Genomic DNA, 19,051 nt, shown 5'->3' with positions numbered 1-19,051 from the left:
TTTTGGAACGCGGTATACCTCCTGTGTCTTTCTCATATCCATGGTCAAATGGTCAGCACAGTAGTTTGACCGGTTTGAACATAGGAGATATCAGAAACGTTTCGGAATATTTCGTTCTTTTTGCTATCTAAAACCATATATCATTACGTATGTACATACAAGAGCAGCTAAAATTCTTTTTTATCTGATTTTTCTCGATTTCGGCTTGCCGAATTTTGGTATTTACGTCCACATTTGATACGTATGTGTTCCAAGTTCCGACCATTTTTTATTTTTGTTTGTCGCTTCTTACCAGCGACGTTGACGTTCAAACCAACGTCAAGCGTCACCATGAAATCGCACCTTTACTAAGGAGTAGAGGAGTAGAACGAAATACCGATATTGACGTTACTGAATACCACCAGTTTATCGTCATGTGTATTGGTATCCGCATCAATAGAAACTAGGTATAGCTGATAATCATTCGCATTGAATGGATTTCCAACAACCAATGCGACAATGTTGAAATAATTGTTTACAGGATGGTGTAGGACAATGAAAATTCCATGGTCAAACTATAAATTATATGTATATACGTTGTATATAAAATAATAATAAAATAGGATCGGTAAGCTAGAGCAATACCCCCCTGGGTGTTTCGGTTCGGTTCTGACGCTCGTGATTCAACCTAAGTTTCTTTCGTATAAATCAATATCAATTTTGTAAAGGGAGCACTTATACAACAAATCTGACGTATGTAATACGGTATGTTTCTAAAAATTTATACTTTACCCCATCCGCAATTACTGTAGTACGAAGTTGCCTGTCCTTTAAATAACAACCTACCGGAAATAAAATCCATAAATTTTTAGTCTCTGTTTTCCTCTCATCCTCATGAAAAAAGTGTACGTTTACACGGAGATACCTGTCAAGTGGTTTTCACAATGAAGAAATATCTTTACAAACGAACCTATGATTGTTTTTCTTATCCACAGACACAAAGGGGGACCTTGATAAAAAAGGAGAAAACGTTATGCAAATTATTGACGGAGTAAAGAAATGGGTAGCGCTTGGTGGCAATGCGCTGCATGCTTGAGAACCCAGGAGGAAGACGTCTGCGAACTGCAATTGAACCACTGCAACCTCTACGACGTACCACCTGATGTATTTATCTATGAAAGAACGCTGGAAAAACTTTTCCTCGATGCTAATAGGGTGAGTGAAATATATAAACCTGGATCAATGAAATTTTCAACGGAACACATTTACTTTAACCACGCCAATTTTAGATAAAGGATCTGCCACGGCCATTATTCCAATGCCACGAACTCCGAGTTTTGTCTCTGAGTGACAACGAAGTCGCTACACTTCCACCGGCAATAGCTTCTCTCATAAACTTGGAATATTTGGACTTGAGCAAAAACAGTAGGTTTCTGTGACATTGTCTGGATAAAAGTATATCTATAGAATTGAACTTCAGTTCGTTATTCCGATTTATTATTTTAGCTATAAAAGAGCTTCCAGACAGCATAAAAGAATGCAAAAACTTGAGATCTATCGATATAAGTGTTAACCCATTTGAGAGATTTCCTGATTCAATAACACATATAGTTGGCTTGCGGGAACTTTATTTAAATGACGCTTACATTGAGTATTTACCAGCAAATTTTGGAAGGCTGTCATCGTTGAAGACCCTCGAGCTACGAGAAAATAATATGATGACCCTACCCAAAAGTATGAGCCGGCTAGTTAATCTTCAAAGACTAGATATAGGCAACAATGATTTCACTGAACTGGTAAGTATGTTGGTATAACTCAAAAGAGACAATTGACTTTGTTTATAAAATTACAGATATTTTACCAATCGAATTATCATTGCCTGTTTACAGCCCGAAGTTGTAGGAGATTTGACAAATCTTACAGAGCTCTGGATAGATGGTAACGACATACGTAGAATACCTACAAATATTGAGCAGCTAGCAAGACTCAATCACTTTGATTGTACAATGAATGCCGTGCACCTGGTACCATCTGAAATTCAGGGCTGGCGTGACATTTCGATAATGAATCTTTCTTCAAATGAGATTTATCAGCTGCCCGACTCCCTGTGCTATTTGAGAACCGTTGTTACTCTTAAGATCGACGACAATCAACTGAATGCACTGCCTGATGACATCGGTCAAATGTCTAGCTTAGAAGAATTGATAGTAACAAAAAACTTTCTCGAATACTTGCCGCCCTCAATAGGCCTTCTGAGAAAGCTACACTGTTTGAATGCTGACAATAATTACCTCAGATGTTTGCCCCCAGAGATTGGCAGCTGTACAGCTCTGTCACTTCTCTCACTGAGGTCAAATAATCTGTCAAGAATACCACCAGAATTGGGTCACTTGTCTTCGTTAAGGGTTTTAAATCTAGTTAACAACTGTATAAAATTTTTACCGGTTTCTATGTTAAATCTGAACTGTTTAAAAGCTCTTTGGCTTAGCGATAATCAAAGTCAGCCGCTCGTTCCTCTCCAGCAAGAGTTTAATTGTGATGAGGATATTATGGTTCTCAGCTGTTTTATGCTACCGCAAAAACCTCGACAGGATATCGAGCGTAAGTATCCGTTTGATCTGATGATCAATAATAATTATAATAATTATCATAAGCAAGTGCTTGCCTTTAATCATGTCGACGAATTGAATTTTTGTGCAACCAGCGGATGATAAGGAGGATGACGAAAAATGAAATGGTGAGAAGTTATTTGCAAAAAATGATTTGGGCTGATATGAATCCGATGTACATAATGACACCTGTTTTTTAATTTTAGCCTGTCTTCTAATCATGCGCTTATTCGATATCAATTAACACCGGGTTATTTACAGAAATGGAACCACCTGTCGGGCCACTTGGAGGTACGATACCCGGCTCGGGGCGTAGGATATGTTTTGCTGCGGGGGTAGAATCTGAAGGTCCTCGGCAGCTCCATCGCGCTCCAACACCTTATCCTAAAGAACTTCGTAACCTTGCAAGGCATGCAAGAAACGTTCATCATCAAAACAGCTTTGATCAAAGAGTGAGTTGAACAGCGCGCGGTTATCATGTAAGATGATGATAGAATAGGAGTTAGTTTATTTAAAATTTGATAATCACTTTTCAGAATCATACGGAAACAGAAACTACCATCAGAGAGGCAATTGTGACAAAAGCGACTGCGTCTTTGAGCGTTGTAACTAAATTCGGATCTTCCACTCAGCGGAATGACAAAGTATTTAACGTCAGCAAGAGTTTCTATAGATTGCTTGATATCTTGCAATATTCGAAAATATTCGTTTTCAGAGTCCTCACCAAAGCCCTGCAACAAAAAATATTCATAACTACAATAATCATGGAGATAATAATACTTCCGATGTGAACGGCAGCAGAATGTATTTGGAAGAATGTTCGGACGAAGTTAATACGACTGTTTTGGCTGAAGAAAAGAGTCCTGACATTCGTGAAGCTAAATGTATAAAAAATCCATCCTCCGATTACAGCCAGCCACGAACTACTGTTGCCAATTATGTTAACTCAACTTGGAAACCAGACGAATATTCAAAAGCAAATACTGCCAAAATAATAGAGTCTGAGAAGTTTATGGAACCCTATCGAAGCACTCCGATTAATGGGAATAAGGATATTACCAATCATTTTGGCATCGACGCTTTCAAAGTTAACGATGTTCCGCCGCTGCCACCGCCTTATCACATTGCGGCAACATTCTCAAAAAAAGCAATGCTTTTTCAGCAGAATAATAGTGGTAATTTATACAAATATGACAGGTATATTCATTTTTTTGCATTGATGTAACATGTAACATTGATACCTGAATTGTTTTTTCGTCTAGCTATGATCGAGTCGCAAGTCTTGCCCTTTAAATTATCGTTGCTGAGTTTGCAAAAATATGATCCGCCATCTAGCCTAGTGAGTCAAATTAGTCAAACAATAACCAAAAGCCCAGTTGAAGACGAGGGAAATTGTAATCGGTTAGGAACTGAGAATATTGCATTAATTTATGGAAATAAATTACCTACAGTGGATTCACATTCGATAGATGGTGATTCAAAAGTGTCAGTTGACCCCGATGTAGTTGATAATCCAGAGGTTCAAATCAAGAATGTGTTGTGCTCAGATCATATGTCTGAGGATGATCAAACTTCGCGACCAAGTAAAATACCAATTTTTAAACAAAAATACTTGGAGAATGATTCACTCAATAAATTTTCAAATTCTGTGGAGAATGGTGATAGTTATAAATCGTTGAATTTAATATCGACCCCTACGTCACCGATAACAGGGAAGAAATATAGAGTTCCGCTGTGTTTGCAATCTAAAATGAGTGTTGATCGTACAGTGAAAAGTGATGATATCATTGCACTAAACAAAAAGGACTTGGATATTCGTGGTGACATTGAAATAGATTTGTCCAGCGAACGATACGTAGTTGATAATATCATTCCGAACAATAATTTTAATCGTGAATCGAATTCAGTAGAAAATAAATCTGATGACTTGGAAAAAAATCCTAATTTAATACATACATTGGATGACAATTTGCCGAGTCAATGCTCCATAAAAATGGATAATGAAATAATATCTGGCAGAAGTACACCTGCTTCAATTGTGTCCGATAAAACACTCGATAATATAAATATGTCAATTAATGCTAAATCAAAAATTCCAACTTTAACGAACTCGCCAAGTCCTGAAAGAAAGCCAAGACTAAAATGGATGTTCGGACCCCACAAAAACGCAAATGTCGTAAGACGATTTCATTCTTATTAGCACAAAGCAATGCAATGCTGTGACAAACCTATAGAGCTAAAAATATGTTTTGTTCTCACTGTTCCAGTTCCCCATACAAGTGAGAAAAAATCCTGGTCTTGGATTCAGCATTGCAGGAGGAGTTGCGGGAGCTGAAACGGTAAGTAGTAAGGGGTTAAAAGGAGTTTCAATGATATATGAATGAGTTAGAGATACAGAATATGTCTTTGAGCGTAGTTTCTTTCCTTACTCAGATCCTAATGTGGTTTAAAATTTCCAACAACAGTTGCGTAGAGATGAACATCAAATTTGTAGGCTTTCAAAGAATTTCTGCCGCTTTTAAGATTAAGTGACAAATTTTATTATGGTTAAATTTGAACTTCAGGGTATTATAGTGACAAAAGTAAATCCAGAGGGTCCAGCACAAGGCACACTTCGACCTGGTGATAAAATCTTAGAAGTGGACGGCATTGACTTTACTAAAATGGATCACGACAGAGCCGTATCTGTTCTGAGAGCTACAAATCCAGTTGTTTCCATGATGATTAGTAGGCATCAATGAAGAACAGCCTTCTTTTTCGTGTCATTGTTGTTAGATATTTTAAATAGTATTTGAGAACTGATCACATCTCTATCTAGACTGAGTAGCAATACGTTGTTATATTTTAATCTAGACTAACATTTACTATTTACTTCCATATATCAGTTTAACTTGTTTAACAATTTAATTTACAAAATGCACACCGAGGTACTACATTTCATTTTCGCACACTGTTTACATTACCAAACCGATAATCATTCAACAATATTATTTTATTGGCAATCGTTTGGACTGTCCAACTGTTAATAAAAACAAAAGGTCGTTAGTTGTTTGTTCCTCCTGAAATTTAAAAAAATACTAGATCCAGATTTATGAATTTTGAAGCTAGTAATAAATCGTTGCCGAGTTGTTCTTGTTGAACCACAGTAGCGATAACGTGCCACTGGGATAAAAAAAACAAAACAAAAAGGACAAATTATAATGATATTTATTAATCGTATAAAACTCCGTATATTATCATGTGGAAAAACAAATTCTTCTATGTGCCGTACTTATTTGATAATTTTAATGTTGTAAAATTTATTTTCAACTTACCCCTGGGTAATTTTAACGAATACAGCTGAAAATGCCCGACGGATTTTGACGTATTCATTTATGGGTTTTTTCGGCTGCTTGTTTTAATTACAATTTCATTTCAATCGAAATTTTCTACTTACCCGGTACATAACGGTGAAATTTTTCATTATTATCATTTGTAGTATAATTCCAACGTTGGAATTGTATACCTCATTGTCAGAAATACCATTTGTTTATAGATCCCTTGTTTTTGCTCAATATATCGTTTATAAGTATTTTGCATGCGTCTACCTGGAATCGTTGATTGATTTTTATAGATTTCGGAAGTTTTAAAAATAGCCTCTCTCTAATCAACGTTTTATTGTTATTCGATATTGTTTAAATTTTTATTATTTATTATGTATAAAGGTTAGCTTATACGTACAATCTACCCGTTATAGGGGCGAAAAAAAACTACGTAAGGTGTCGTGGGACACCCGACAGGAGCGAAGCTTCTTACGCTTTGAACGTAAAATCCAATTATTTATTAATATATTTGAATTTCGATATGGTAGTAACATAGATATAGTTCGATATATCTGTGGTAGTAAATTGTTATTCGGATATATTTAGAAATGCAGAAAAAAAATATAAGTTTATTTCGTAGCTCTTTATATTCAAATACATATCCATGAATATATCACCCAAAACAGCATCAGGGGTTGAAAACTTGCACACACATGCACATAATGTCATAAGAGTGAAGTACTACATGAGTAAGAAGCACTTCCACTCTCTAGTTCTGTATCTCGCTCATTTACATAGTCAACAATATGCAGTGCGTAGCCGGCGAGAATCGTTGCAAATTCCGTTTGCGATGTTTTACCCAAGGTTTTACCTTGTCCGAGCATAGGTCCTCATCCCAAACGTGCGTGAAGAAGCTTCGCTTCAAAAAGAATTCATGTTGAGCTGTTGAAACAACACTGTTTGTACTATTTTTATCATCAGTGCATTTACTAACAATAAGTAGACAAGAAAAAAACCTGCCAGATAATCTATTGAAAGCTATTTCGTTTTTGGTATCAGGTCCGAACATACACTCTATTCAATTATTATAAGTAATATGTGCCAGATATTTAATTGTCGGACTATAATTCATTTATGCTAATGGCATAGCCAAACGTGACTCCTTCTTCACTTTTGTTGCCCTTAGTACTAACAATAAATGGTTTGATTAGGTAAGATTTTCGACCACTTCACCATCAAATTTCACACTTTTCTAATTAAACAGACTGACTAACTTTTTGGACAAGTATTTAGTGGGTATATTATTGTTACTCACTTGAATGAAAAAATATAATATTCTTGTACGTAGGTGATATGAGCATCAAATGTTAATTGCGCGTGCCAATCAACGGCGGCGTATACATACCCCTACATTTAAAGTTCAAAATCAACCACTTCTAAAGCTGAAAACAATTTTTTTTTTTTTCTTATCAAAGATATTCCTCTCATGTTTTTGCTCTACTATCCTCTATACCTGAGCTGCTTCATTTATCCAATCATTCTTCCCGTGTCTGTTTAGGATCAATAACATTGAATGATATGCTTAAATGAAATTAGATTATCAGTATATAAAATGAATGGAAATAAGAGATATCTTTACAGAAAACTCGGAGTCTCACAATCAGAGGTGGCTAGATATATTGATAATAACATCCGCGATTTAATTTTTGGAAAATGGTGTAGAAAAATCAAAAGCCAGGAAAAAGAAATGCTTGACTAATTCTTGTGATGTAAGTGCAACTAATTACATCAGATATATTCTAACTAATTATCCGATGATGACTGTTCTGCATCCGTATCTGAAAACACACATATTTTTTTCGGAACATTTCAGTTCTTCTCAACCAACAATTTTTTTCAGTTTCATAGCTCGCAACCTAGCTTCATTCGGTAGCCATGTAATTAGGTTTGAATTATTACTCGACTAGTATGCAGCATTTGACTAACCGGTAGCAAACCTTTTTTTATTGAATAGAAATCTGTAACTGTGTGTTATCAGAATCTGATTCCACGACTGCCAAACTCTTGTGATTGGAATACCTAGCCTTAGATCATACGTATATTATAAATTTTACATCAAATGTATGTATAATACGTAAATATACATACACATACCTATATGTGTATACCTATGTTCACTCAGGTCTAATATACAGACACTGTATAACAAGCATAAATAACTTTGTACAGTTGAACACGGATAAGTGAGTCCAAGGTTCCCTTTTCTCCATAGAAACTGAAAAAGCAAGAAATTCTTCGACTCCGTCAGCTAAAATTTTCATAAGATGGGGAACTGGTCTTCCGCTGAACTTTCTTACTAGCAAAAGTTTGATAGCCAATTATTGACACACACCCTTGTGAAGTTGACCCCTCGAAACATCACGAATTTTTTTAATAAATCACCCATTATTTGCCCTCTCCTTATGGTATTGGTTTCGAAGTCATCACGTGTCGAAATTTGGCGCGGGGGGAGGGGGCGAATTACCTACGTAAAGTTGGTCTTCCCACCTGAATTTGGAAGGAATTCGTTTGCCCTTGTTTGCTCCATGTTCAGTTTTATGGGTTGAGCCTTAAAATTAATTACCGGACTATCGTTAAACAATGATTCGGAATCCAGCCCCCATATTCCTAAAGGAAAAAATGCTGCGTCCCAATAATCGCGACGATCTAATGTTTTTTTACCCCTAGACCCCTCTGACCTTGACTGCAACCCCTAGAATACCTTGAGCGGGTAGGCGAACGTTACAAATCTGGATGGGTCTCGTTTTCTTCTAGAAACTTTAAGGGATTTTGGTTACTTGTCCGCCCCTACCCCCGTGCCCCTCCTCTGAAGAAATTATGCTATCCCCAAATTTGACGTGAAAATCTGAATTTATCACGTGTCGATGGGACGAATTTATCACGATGTACGTGGGAGTCAACTTCATACACGTAGCCCGACCAAATTTCGACACGCGATAACCTCGAAATCAAAAAGGGGCAACTCTTTGGGGCGAACGAAAGAAAAGGGAGGCCCATCACGGGCAACGATGGGCAATCCCTGTGACGTATTAAAAAAATTTCGAGACTTTGCGGGGGGGCCAAGTTCACAAAGGTTCAAACACCTGAGAAATTAACCAGGATTTCCTTGCTCGTTGATAGTCAAACAGCTCTTTCCAGTTGCTAAAATTATAATATCTACCGAAAGAAACTTTGTGCTTTCCTAACAATTCTGGAAATTTTCATCAGGCACAAACTGATTCTAACAACCAATGCCTGCAATTAGGCATACTGGACCGGGAGCTCATGACACTTTTTTATGCGTCATAATTTACCGCTCATAAGCAGCTCAAATTCCATAAATCTGTGCCTCGTTCATAAAGATCGCATTGGGGACCAAAAACCGTGGCTACAGAAGGCTATGGAGGACACCAGCTAATTATTATGTTCGGGAGTTGCATTGTCAAATGAAATAAACCGATAACATGTGGCTAGTAGGCCAGTCAATAGAGCTTTTTTCATGCAATAAAATTGTACAGAAAACGACTTGCGCTATCTTTTAGAGAATAGCGCCTAGATGAAAACGTATGTTTCGGGTAGAGCAAATTTGCTTTAGAAATTTGTTTAAACAACGAAAAACCGTAAAAAAATGGACAATTTTTTAGTTTTTCGCAAATATCTCGAAAAGTAAAGAAGAGATCATTTTACTGTCAATTAGGCTTTTGTAGAGAATTGAAAAACCTACAAAATGTTTTTTTAAACAACTCGATCGGTGCATTTTCCACCGAGAAAATCCGGCAAAACCGCGAAAAAAACCGTTTTTTTTTAAATTCATTACTCTCACAAATTTGAAGCTGGAAAAACAATATTGCGGCAAATGATGGGTAATAGTAGTTTAATGATGCGTAAGATGGTTTCTGTCCGACGCATAGTTTTTGCACAATCGCGTTGTAAACAATAAGAGGGCTCATCTTGTCAAATGCATGACTATAAGAAAAATGGCCCGATCGAAATTCTGTTGATGGTTCCAAAAAGTATAGATTGAAATCTTTGATTTGTCCATCTCAGATTTTCACGTGGGGGGTGCGAAATCACTGAAATAGAGATATACCTATTTCAGTGTGCGAAATATCTCAATAATGGCTCTGAAAGTGTTCATTTTTTACGGTTTTTCGTTTGTTTAAACCAATTTCTAAAGCAAATTTGCTCTACCCGAAACATACGTTTTCATCTAGGCGCTATTCTCTAAAAGATAGCGCACGTCGTTTTCTGTACAATTTTATTGCAAGAATCGCCTTTTTTTCGCTCTATTGACCGGCCTATAGGCTTCTGGTGAACCAAAATGTTCGGCGACCGTATTATACTTTGAATTTGACGATGAGAGACTAATTGGAGATATTAACGAAATGCTGAACAGTAAGCTTCAGTCATTTTTGCAATAAATTTTATTTACCAAAGCATGGGGTGCTCGTCCTTTTTTGTCCACGATATGATTTTCATGACTTGAGACACAGATTTATGGAATTTGAGATGCTTATGAGCGGTAAATTATGACGCATAAAAAAAATTTTCTGAGTTTCCGTAAGTACGTACATACGTATGTATGTACGTACGTGCGTATGTTGAAATGACAGTAGATTCAGTAATTGGAAGAAAGCTTTAACCAACAAAATCTGGTTCCATTGCCATTCTTATAAGATTCTAAGATTAATTTGTTCTTCAAAAACTCACTCGACGCACATTGTATTTCGCCATTATTTTACGGTAATATCATATAATATTTTGTTTACTATTAAGGTTATTAGAATTTTTAACAAGTTCCATCGTAGAATCTATGTGTGTCCTTTGGTTGTGAAATTATACAGAAATTAGGAAGCAAGGAAAAATTGAAAGAAAAATTAGGTAAATTATTAAATAGATGAAAAAATCAACAACTTTGTGTACCCTTGACTTATTCTGTACGGCAACCGTGTAATATCATGAATAACGTAATAAATATTACTATCAAATTAAAAGAAAGCATAAAATAAATAAATATTCATAATATTTTAGTAGGTATAGAACATGCTATTTTTTGTTACCTACAAACAATGTGATATACAGTAGCTAATATACGGTGCCTGCAGAATAGGGTTGACCATATCTTTATACATATATACCACCTATCGTACTTCTTAAGTCTGAAAAAAATTTATGAATTTATTGTGTATATTGTACATGTACAAAAGTGCTGCGACAGTGTATCGATTGGTACACCGACTGGCTCACATACCTATAGTAAATATTTGTAACTCGAGAGACATAATAAATTAGCTACTTATACATTTGAAATTTGATGATTTTGAATTCTGGTTACAAAGGATATCCTTTGATAAAAATTAACAACTTTCTATCCTCAGTGTGCCACCTAACGTTAATTTTCATAATTCAAGTTATTTAGGCTCAACGAATTTAGGACTTACGATTTTTGGAGCAAGGATTCCGAAATTTACTACTCTTGAACCGATAAGACCATGGGTGTTACGTAATTCGGGGCTCTAAATTACGCAGTCAATTGAAGACTTCTTGTTACTGTTCTTTATTTTTTTATCCAACAATAAAAATAACTCTTTACAGACTTCGCACGTAATTATCTTATTATTTTCCAGAAAACATAGATTTTGAATAATGTTTTGTGTTCAACAAAACATAACAATTATATTCTGAGAGTAAGAGTGCACGGAAAAAATTTTTTGCAACGCGAAATTCACAATTAATTCAAAACTGGATCTACAATGTCGACGAATGCGGCTGCACGAAATTGGTATCAATAAGACGTCTGTCGACACGACCAATTTGTACTGATTGTGAATGGTAGCGTGATTATCGATAATTTGAACCATCAGAAGTTGTGAGAACTGGCCGAATTCAACCGCTTTTCGATTGTAGGGCTTATGAAGAGTGTACAACATCCTCGTCGTCATCATCATCGTGTGATGGAGAGTTGGATGTTGGCCATCGAAATGAATTGGAGACCGATTGATCAAATTCCATGGTATTTATTTCCATAATCAAACTCATGAGCCCAAAAAAGAATTCCTCCAACTTTGTGCAGGTTCCGCCTCGCAATTTACCAAACTCTTTACCTGGAAACGAATGATTGATTAGTTGTATTTATTGGATATTTATGGTCTGATCGAAATAATAATCATTCTATCACCTGATGGCAGTAGCCCCTGATTAATCCAGATAGATTGTTGCGTTAAGGCTGCCATCAGTCTCTTGATCAACAAGGTTTGACCGTCCCTAGAAAGCGGTCTTAACCTTGACACAAATCTCAACAAATACTCGATTAAGTAACAATCGCATATTTCTAATTTTTCAAAGCACTTCTCAATGTTGTTTCCCCATACTACTATCATGCTCAAATCATCCGTACCGAGAACTGGATACTTCAAGTTCTCTAACCAATTGTATAGAAGAGCCGATAGCACGTGGAGATCCGTCTCAAGCTCCAACCGCTGCCAAGCAGTTTGTCTGTTATTCAAATCGATCTAAAAGTTTCATTACATCGATCCACTTACTTCGTTTTATTTTAAACCCGACGATTAGAGGCTCGAGGCTTTTGCACATTGAAGTATACCTGATACTCACGAACTTTCGCTCGTCTGGCTTCGGGTAAAAGCTCGTGGTCGAAAAGTAGTGATTTTGCAACTTGATCTGCTCCGACAAAGTCGTGGACTTGGCTTTGCACGGCTGCTTTGAGGTCTATCTGTGATTGTAACTCTTTGTAGCAACCGTTGTCGTAGAGATCTTGGTCGTGGATGCCGTCGCCCAGTACGTCGTCGATCAAATTATCGTCCAGTACTGTAAAATTTAGTGATCGGTTGAGAAATTAATTTTTAAGCAGAAAGTTAAACTCGGCTCGCTCACCTGAGTATTCCGACACGCAGGAAGGAACCTCCGGTGAGGAGCAGGACATTGCCGATATATCCTCGGAGGTATTTCGATTCGAATCATCTCCGCATATCGTCGAGGAGCCTGGGAATCGTTATATCTATGTACTACATTGAGAGTTTTCGATCCAACTCTGAAAAATAGGTAATTACCAGAGCCATCGAATGTCGCGTCGGCTAATGAATCAGCCCACGAATAAGAATGTTTCATGCTTCCGCCATCTTTCAGATTCTTTTCTATTCTGTTGCACAAAAATTTCTGTGCAAATGGAGAGCTGGATACAAGGAACTCAATTTCCGATGGAGAATTGTCTGCCTGACAGTCACAGAGCTGAAGTATTCTTTCACAAATAATGAAGACGATCTGAAAATCAAGATATTGGAGAGTTAATTTAACACACGACGGCTCGAGATTGGGTCTGATATTTTTTCGGGCGTAACTCAGCCGTTCGATGGGGCGTGATAGTGTTTTTGCACCGAAAAGATAAATTCAGAAAAAATACTAGCGATACTTTTGGAATCTGTTTGAATGTGCGTTGTTCGTATCCGTGGAGCATGTTTCGCTGTTTCCTCAAGTAGGAGTGAAGGCCACACGATGACTTGGAAGAAATCCGATTACCCGTGATGGTTTCTCTTGTGGCGAACACTATCATCTGGGGCAGTACGTAGTGTTCAAATTCCTGTACACAGAGGATCTGCCCACTTGTCTGAATCGCATTAGGCCGTTTAAGTCGCACAAATCTTATAGCATCGTTAGCTCTCACGCGTAAGCTGTAGACCAAGTAGCAGGCAATTAAAACACCAGTCCTACCGAGGCCTGGGAATAAATCAGATTTTCATAATTAAAAATCGGCAGAAATCCTTAATTATCGGCTTGTCGAGAACGATTTTTCAAATCAACAAAAAATATTGAATCCAAATCGTTCGAATTCGTAGCGACAAGATTCGTGGATTTTTACCGATTTCGAGCCGGAGAATGATCTGGGGGACGGTGTATGTACATACTTACATGTACGTAACAAGGACACAAAAAACAAATATTTAATTCCTAGATCAGATAATGTTTGAATTTTTAAGCAATGGACGCTCCAATATAAATGCTCGTTTATGTTAAACGTTGTTTGTTTCATTTTCATCTTTTGTTCGTGCTAATTATCAACTATTTTCGATCTTCAACGCATGAGGTGAAGTGCACGCACGCAATAACAGGTTTGAACAAATATCCCGAACATTTTTTACGCGCAGGTAATTATGCATGAGCCGTGTTGAAGGCAAACTTGGGTAATTTAAGATTCTAATTATTATTCATGTACAATTTTTCCTCCTGACTGTAAATTAATTAGAGTAAATTTAAACATTTCTAGATATATCACGCGATTTGGTTTCATTTTGAGCCGCTGACAATGTGATACAATTCTTACCCGCGTGGCAATGAATCGCAACTCGACCTTCTTGCACAGCAAACGCCACGACCTTCACCATATCCAAGAGCTTTCCAAGTGTCGCATCCCCGTAATCCTTCCAGGCAAAATTGTAGTAATAAACTGTGTAATAATAATTATAATCTGAGTAAGAGAGACTCGTCGTACCGTGATACTGATCGCGTGACAACCGTCAAAAGGGACTATAATCTCTGTAACATTGATGTTTTCTTCGAACTTCAAATTTAAATCCGTAACAGCCTGTCCCCTGGCGCACACTCTCCAGGTCCTTCGGGTTTTAGAAATTTCCGAAGGACTTATGCCACGAAAGGTTATTGGTCGGATTTTGTTTTTTTCTACAATACCGAAGATGAAGAATGTAGAATGGAGAGTGAATGATAGATGTGGAAATTATAGGACAACAACTTAAACGGAAATTATCACTGAAAAAAAACAAAGGAAAATGCAAAAAACAATAAAAAGAAATTTAAAGGTCCCCTGTCGTCGGAAAAACACGGAGAGCTTATGCGCCGTGGAAATGGACCCCTACGGTCTAAATTTTCGACTCAATGATTTTTACCAATCCATATTCGTTATTCTACGCGTTTCAGAGCGATTGAAAAAAAGTCGAAAATTTTAGGTCCTTTAGCATTTGACGTACGATATGATACAGTAATAAAACAATAAGTATGCCATCCTGCAAGACTGCTTGCTGAATCGATTATTTTTTCAGAACGGTTATACGCGGTATCGATAGGTGGCATATACGTTAAATACAAGTATGTCCTTCCAAGGCGGGAACCGTGAACTAGACCATAACCTTTTGACCCATATGCCTTAGTAGTTTTTCGGTTCAAATTTAATTCAACCAGTTAATATTAATGAGCAAAAATTAGTCATGCACGCCACGACATTTTGTAATGGAAGGTCGGATTCGTTAAACATATGTATAACGAAAATACAAGGAAAAAAATGCATAATAAAACACCTCAAGACAACAAAAAAAAGAAGACAAAACTCACTCTCGTGTGTCATAAAGACATTGGGATCGTAAGCAAAACCGCTATCTTCCAAAGGACCCCCGCAACTCGCGTGTTCCCCAGGAGTCTGTAAATTGACGATAGTCTTGATTCCCCACGCCTGGAACTGAGCGACTATCCTTCTTTTTTCTATTTGCTCTGTGCTGGGTCGTGCCATCGCGAGAACGTCCTCCGTAACCCTGAAAAGGATGTTTTACAGGACTGCGATCGAAATGTTTTAATCGCTGATTGTATCATGATCGAACATTTTCACAATTTCAAAACAATGAGACGAAATTTCAATCTGTAAGGTGAAAAGAAAACTATGTTAGAATGTGTTTTTATCGCGCCGCTGGTGATTCTTTAGGTCGGGATTGGTGTAAACCGCAAGTTACCGAAGCAATTTAACGATCTTACATGCAAAGGCAAATTTGGGTCGCGAACTAAAAAAGAAATATGAAAATAGTTGATAGACTGTGATTTTTTGGCAACGTCCAAATGTTCTTGATGTAACGAGTTAGAAAAGGAGATGTGGAATACAAATTTTTGATTTGAGACCGAATATACACCTACTAATGTGTGTTGATATTACGGTGCATTATCATATTCGTCTCTGTAATTATTTAGTAGTGGCATAGATGTTATATCTATAGTAGTAAGGCTCCAGACTAAAAAATTTGTTGCCCACTGGAGGCGATTTAATAGGGTCATAGATATATTGAACATATCTACGATAGGGTAGATTAAGATATTTTGAGGTGGGAGAGACACTACTTCTTGGGTTTATTGCTTAAGAAAAAACATTTTTTTTTTTAATTAAGCAAAAAAGAAGAAAAAAAACATTTTAAGCTAATTCGTGCAAGCGATCATTCCGACGACCATATTTAGGCATATCTCTACGTGCATCGCACCAAACTCGCTCGATGTTTTGCATGTTGACCCTCCCGCCACCGCCCACCCGCTGCCTTGAACTTTATACGATTATCTATCCTGACAGAATAAAGTAATTTATTATATCTATTATGCATTCTGTGGAGCATGTTACGATAAGAAAAATATGTCTCCCCCGCCTTGAAATTACTATTGAAGCGCTTAGAAATTACACTAAATTCGTAGAAAAAATTTTTGGAGCGAGTTTGGTCTGGAGCCCTACTTCTAATAAAATAATTACCTTTGACTCAAGTATATTTGTCAATAAACCGAAGAATACTATAAAAATTATGTATGCAATATCCAATTGAAAATGGGTGGAATTGAGACTTTGTCAACCTTTCTACTTTTAAGTGACACCAATTTTTCTGTGACGAGAAATTTTTCAAAATTTTCCAATATTGGAGAATTGAGTAGTCGTTAAAATAAATGGTGATTTTTATTTTTGAGTTTTGTGATTTTGCCACAAAAGTCCAAAAATCATGAAATTCATTATTCAACTTTGATATTGTATAAGTTTTGAACCTGTAGACTAGTTAAAAAATGATAAGAGACCTGTTCTGCAGCGCGTTCGATTCCCTACCAAAATACGTCTCGGGCCTATCCGTAAGCTAATTTGTTGACAAGTAACAAATTTCAAAAGAAATAAATAACCCTTTTCCCATGTCAATCTTATATATCTATGCTTATATGGAAAATGAAAGCGTGCGATGGGAGACCTGCAAATATTAATATTGAGAAATCAGATTTTAACAGGTGTCTTTTTACGCTGATTGTGAGATTAAACTTTGGAGCGTGTTCTCAAATCAAAATAAAATTTTCTGAAACACCCTATAATAAATACGTATAGATATATTGCGATTTTGAAGATCAGTTGAATTGGTACAATAGAAGCAATCGATCATCGCACAAAATGAATAAAGTGTAACTAATGATTGAGCATAATAATGTTATAATCTCGGAAACAAACTGAAAACTTACCAATGAGAAAATACATCTTGTATCGCCATGTGAACGGGGGGCCATGCTTTTGGGTTTTCATATTTGCAACGTGAGCCACCACAAAAAATAGCACATTGCATACTGAGAGGTGTTAATTTTCGTAAATTTTCTGATAATTTGTTGTACCCTGCCGCGGGTACAGTTGTCAAATCTAATCGATTCGATAAAAGACCCGCTGGGATCAAAGATCCGACGTCCATATTGCTGCGACATTCATAATTTAAGGGATCAGTAATTCGTTATTAATTCTATATGCGTTTAGACCGGTCAAGTCCAAAATAAGTTCATTCTTCTTGCCCTACATGGCCTCGAAGAGGTTGAAATTTCGAGAAAATCCCCTCGAGAACAGTTTCAATAATGAATCTGTACTGCAAAACTTTTCCGTCGGTTTATTGCTTGTCAAGAAATTCAAAGTTGCGCGAAACCTCAAGCAGGTGTAATTTTTTTGAAGCATTTGCCAAGTGTCATTTATTATTTCACTTGGAATAAAAGAACTGCGCGGTATAGCTTAAAATTTTCATATCTGGCAAAAGATTTACAAGAATTTTTTCAATTTTTTTATCACGCCTCTTCATTAACACATCAATTAATGAATGAATAAATAAATAGACGAATTGCAAAAAACATGATTTAAAACGGTTTTCACCACATTAAAATTTTTTTTTATAACCACCGACTTGGAACCAGCAAAAATGTTTCCTTGTATACCGAAATTTCCACCTATATTCGAGGCGCGAAATTTTATACGAACAGGCTCGTAGCCACTTCAATGAAAGCTCTAGCGCACAATTCTCAAAAAGCACGAATAACGGAAACTAAGCATTCTTTGAACCGGTCCAACACGTGTACATCCAATTATTTAGAAGAACATAAAAATCTACAATCACAATTAAACTTACATTTATTGTAGGTTTTAATATTTCATTCGTACTTGGCGCATCGTTATAATCCATTTGACAATGGGTATATTAATTGAAGTCGCTTTATAATTTTAATGCTATTTCATTTGATTGAAAAATATCATTTTCCGAATCAATCCGTGGTTTTCATGGTAGAAACAATTTTTAGAAAAATTTTGATGGTACGACTTGTTTGCTATACCCTCGCTGATGCCGTACTCTGCGGCTTTTCGCGGCACGTTAAATTTGATCGATTTCGTTGAGGGTCGAACGTGTTCTGTGAACTTGCAAAAGTACAAGGATAGTAGTCGACCATTGACATAGGGGTAGGCGGGGCAAAACGAGGTAGCGGGGAATAATGGGGTACCCCAAAAATTGTGTAATTTTTTTGTTTAAAAAATTTGAAAACGATCGACGAAGACTTCAAATTTCACTCTGGATTTTGAAATAAAAAAAAATTTTCATGGTCTGCTTAAGTACCCCGTTTCGCCCCGCCTTCCCTTATACCTATTCCCACTGGATAGAGGATACCCTATCGGTTGTTGTTTAGACATACGCCAAGCCACCCCAAGCCGCACATCTATATCTATGGGAAGATACCTCTACTCCACCTCTACCCTCCATTCCCCCACCACAAAACCGACGCCATTACTGATGCCAGATAAGTACATACGTACGCGTACATACGTATACATAGGTGTACTCTCGGGACCACCTTGGAACATACTTGTAGCGAGTGCTTTAAGGGTATACTGGGTGTATACTGCGCTATACTGACCACCCGTAGGTCTGTAACCAGTTGCCTTACTAGAAAAAAGTCGATGCATGCTTGCGAGCTCGCGCCCTCTTACCAGACGCGGCGGCGATGCTACGCACGCTATGATTACGATGGTATGATGGTATGATTATGTCGACCGATGATAATCAGAGCCGCACA

General features: G+C 37.0%; 2 protein-coding genes across 14 annotated transcripts; one reads left to right on the top strand and one right to left on the bottom strand.

The window, feature by feature from the left end:
* The first annotated feature begins 3 nt into the window (after positions 1-3).
* Positions 4-11,239, top strand: LOC105685812 (protein lap1). 5 transcript variants are annotated; one of them, XM_020852108.2, is made up of 12 exons: positions 38-446; positions 521-744; positions 975-1,194; positions 1,269-1,404; positions 1,486-1,775; positions 1,869-2,580; positions 2,850-3,040; positions 3,125-3,232; positions 3,304-3,763; positions 3,851-4,764; positions 4,856-4,927; positions 5,153-11,239. In XM_020852108.2, the coding sequence occupies exons 3-12, from the start codon at positions 1,039-1,041 to the stop codon at positions 5,327-5,329; spliced, it is 3,216 nt and encodes a 1,071-aa protein (XP_020707767.2). In that variant the 5' UTR covers positions 38-446; positions 521-744; positions 975-1,038; the 3' UTR covers positions 5,330-11,239. The 5 variants fall into 5 exon arrangements, with proteins under 5 accessions (XP_048510971.1, XP_020707767.2, XP_012255676.2 ...); XM_048655014.1 differs by lacking the exon at positions 521-744 and having other exon boundaries at positions 4-147; XM_012400253.3 differs by lacking the exon at positions 521-744.
* A 231-nt stretch (positions 11,240-11,470) lies between these two features.
* Positions 11,471-18,890, bottom strand: LOC105685464 (protein tyrosine phosphatase domain-containing protein 1-like). 9 transcript variants are annotated; one of them, XM_020852117.2, is made up of 12 exons: positions 18,622-18,890; positions 18,115-18,398; positions 17,195-17,419; positions 15,287-15,483; positions 14,433-14,620; positions 14,265-14,361; positions 13,356-13,660; positions 12,997-13,207; positions 12,821-12,928; positions 12,531-12,754; positions 12,108-12,441; positions 11,471-12,033 (listed from the first exon to the last, which is right to left on the bottom strand). In XM_020852117.2, the coding sequence occupies exons 3-12, from the start codon at positions 17,413-17,415 to the stop codon at positions 11,840-11,842; spliced, it is 2,079 nt and encodes a 692-aa protein (XP_020707776.2). In that variant the 5' UTR covers positions 17,416-17,419; positions 18,115-18,398; positions 18,622-18,890; the 3' UTR covers positions 11,471-11,839. The 9 variants fall into 9 exon arrangements, 8 of the variants coding, with proteins under 8 accessions (XP_020707776.2, XP_020707782.2, XP_048510975.1 ...); XM_020852123.2 differs by having other exon boundaries at positions 18,715-18,890; XM_048655018.1 differs by having other exon boundaries at positions 18,115-18,690.
* Positions 18,891-19,051: the final 161 nt, after the last annotated feature.

Source organism: Athalia rosae, chromosome 5, assembly GCF_917208135.1.
Source record: "Athalia rosae chromosome 5, iyAthRosa1.1, whole genome shotgun sequence".
Taxonomy (NCBI): Eukaryota; Metazoa; Arthropoda; class Insecta; order Hymenoptera; family Athaliidae; genus Athalia; species Athalia rosae.
Note: the sequence above shows the minus strand (reverse complement) of the source record. Positions and strands in the feature narration are given on the sequence as shown.

Coding starts and splice junctions, on each gene's coding strand:
- LOC105685464 (XM_020852117.2), bottom strand. CDS start 17,415: ATGGACGTCGGATCTTTGATCCCAGCGGGTCTTTTATCGAATCGATTA. Junction 13,661..14,264: donor TGCGATTCATTGCCACGCGG/GTAAGAATTGTA, acceptor ATTTATTCCCAG/GCCTCGGTAGGACTGGTGTT. Junction 12,755..12,820: donor CTGCGTGTCGGAATACTCAG/GTGAGCGAGCCG, acceptor TAAATTTTACAG/TACTGGACGATAATTTGATC.
- LOC105685812 (XM_048655014.1), top strand. CDS start 1,039: ATGGGTAGCGCTTGGTGGCAATGCGCTGCATGCTTGAGAACCCAGGAG. Junction 3,764..3,850: donor TTTTCAGCAGAATAATAGTG/GTAATTTATACA, acceptor TTTTTCGTCTAG/CTATGATCGAGTCGCAAGTC. Junction 4,765..4,855: donor CCCACAAAAACGCAAATGTC/GTAAGACGATTT, acceptor TCACTGTTCCAG/TTCCCCATACAAGTGAGAAA.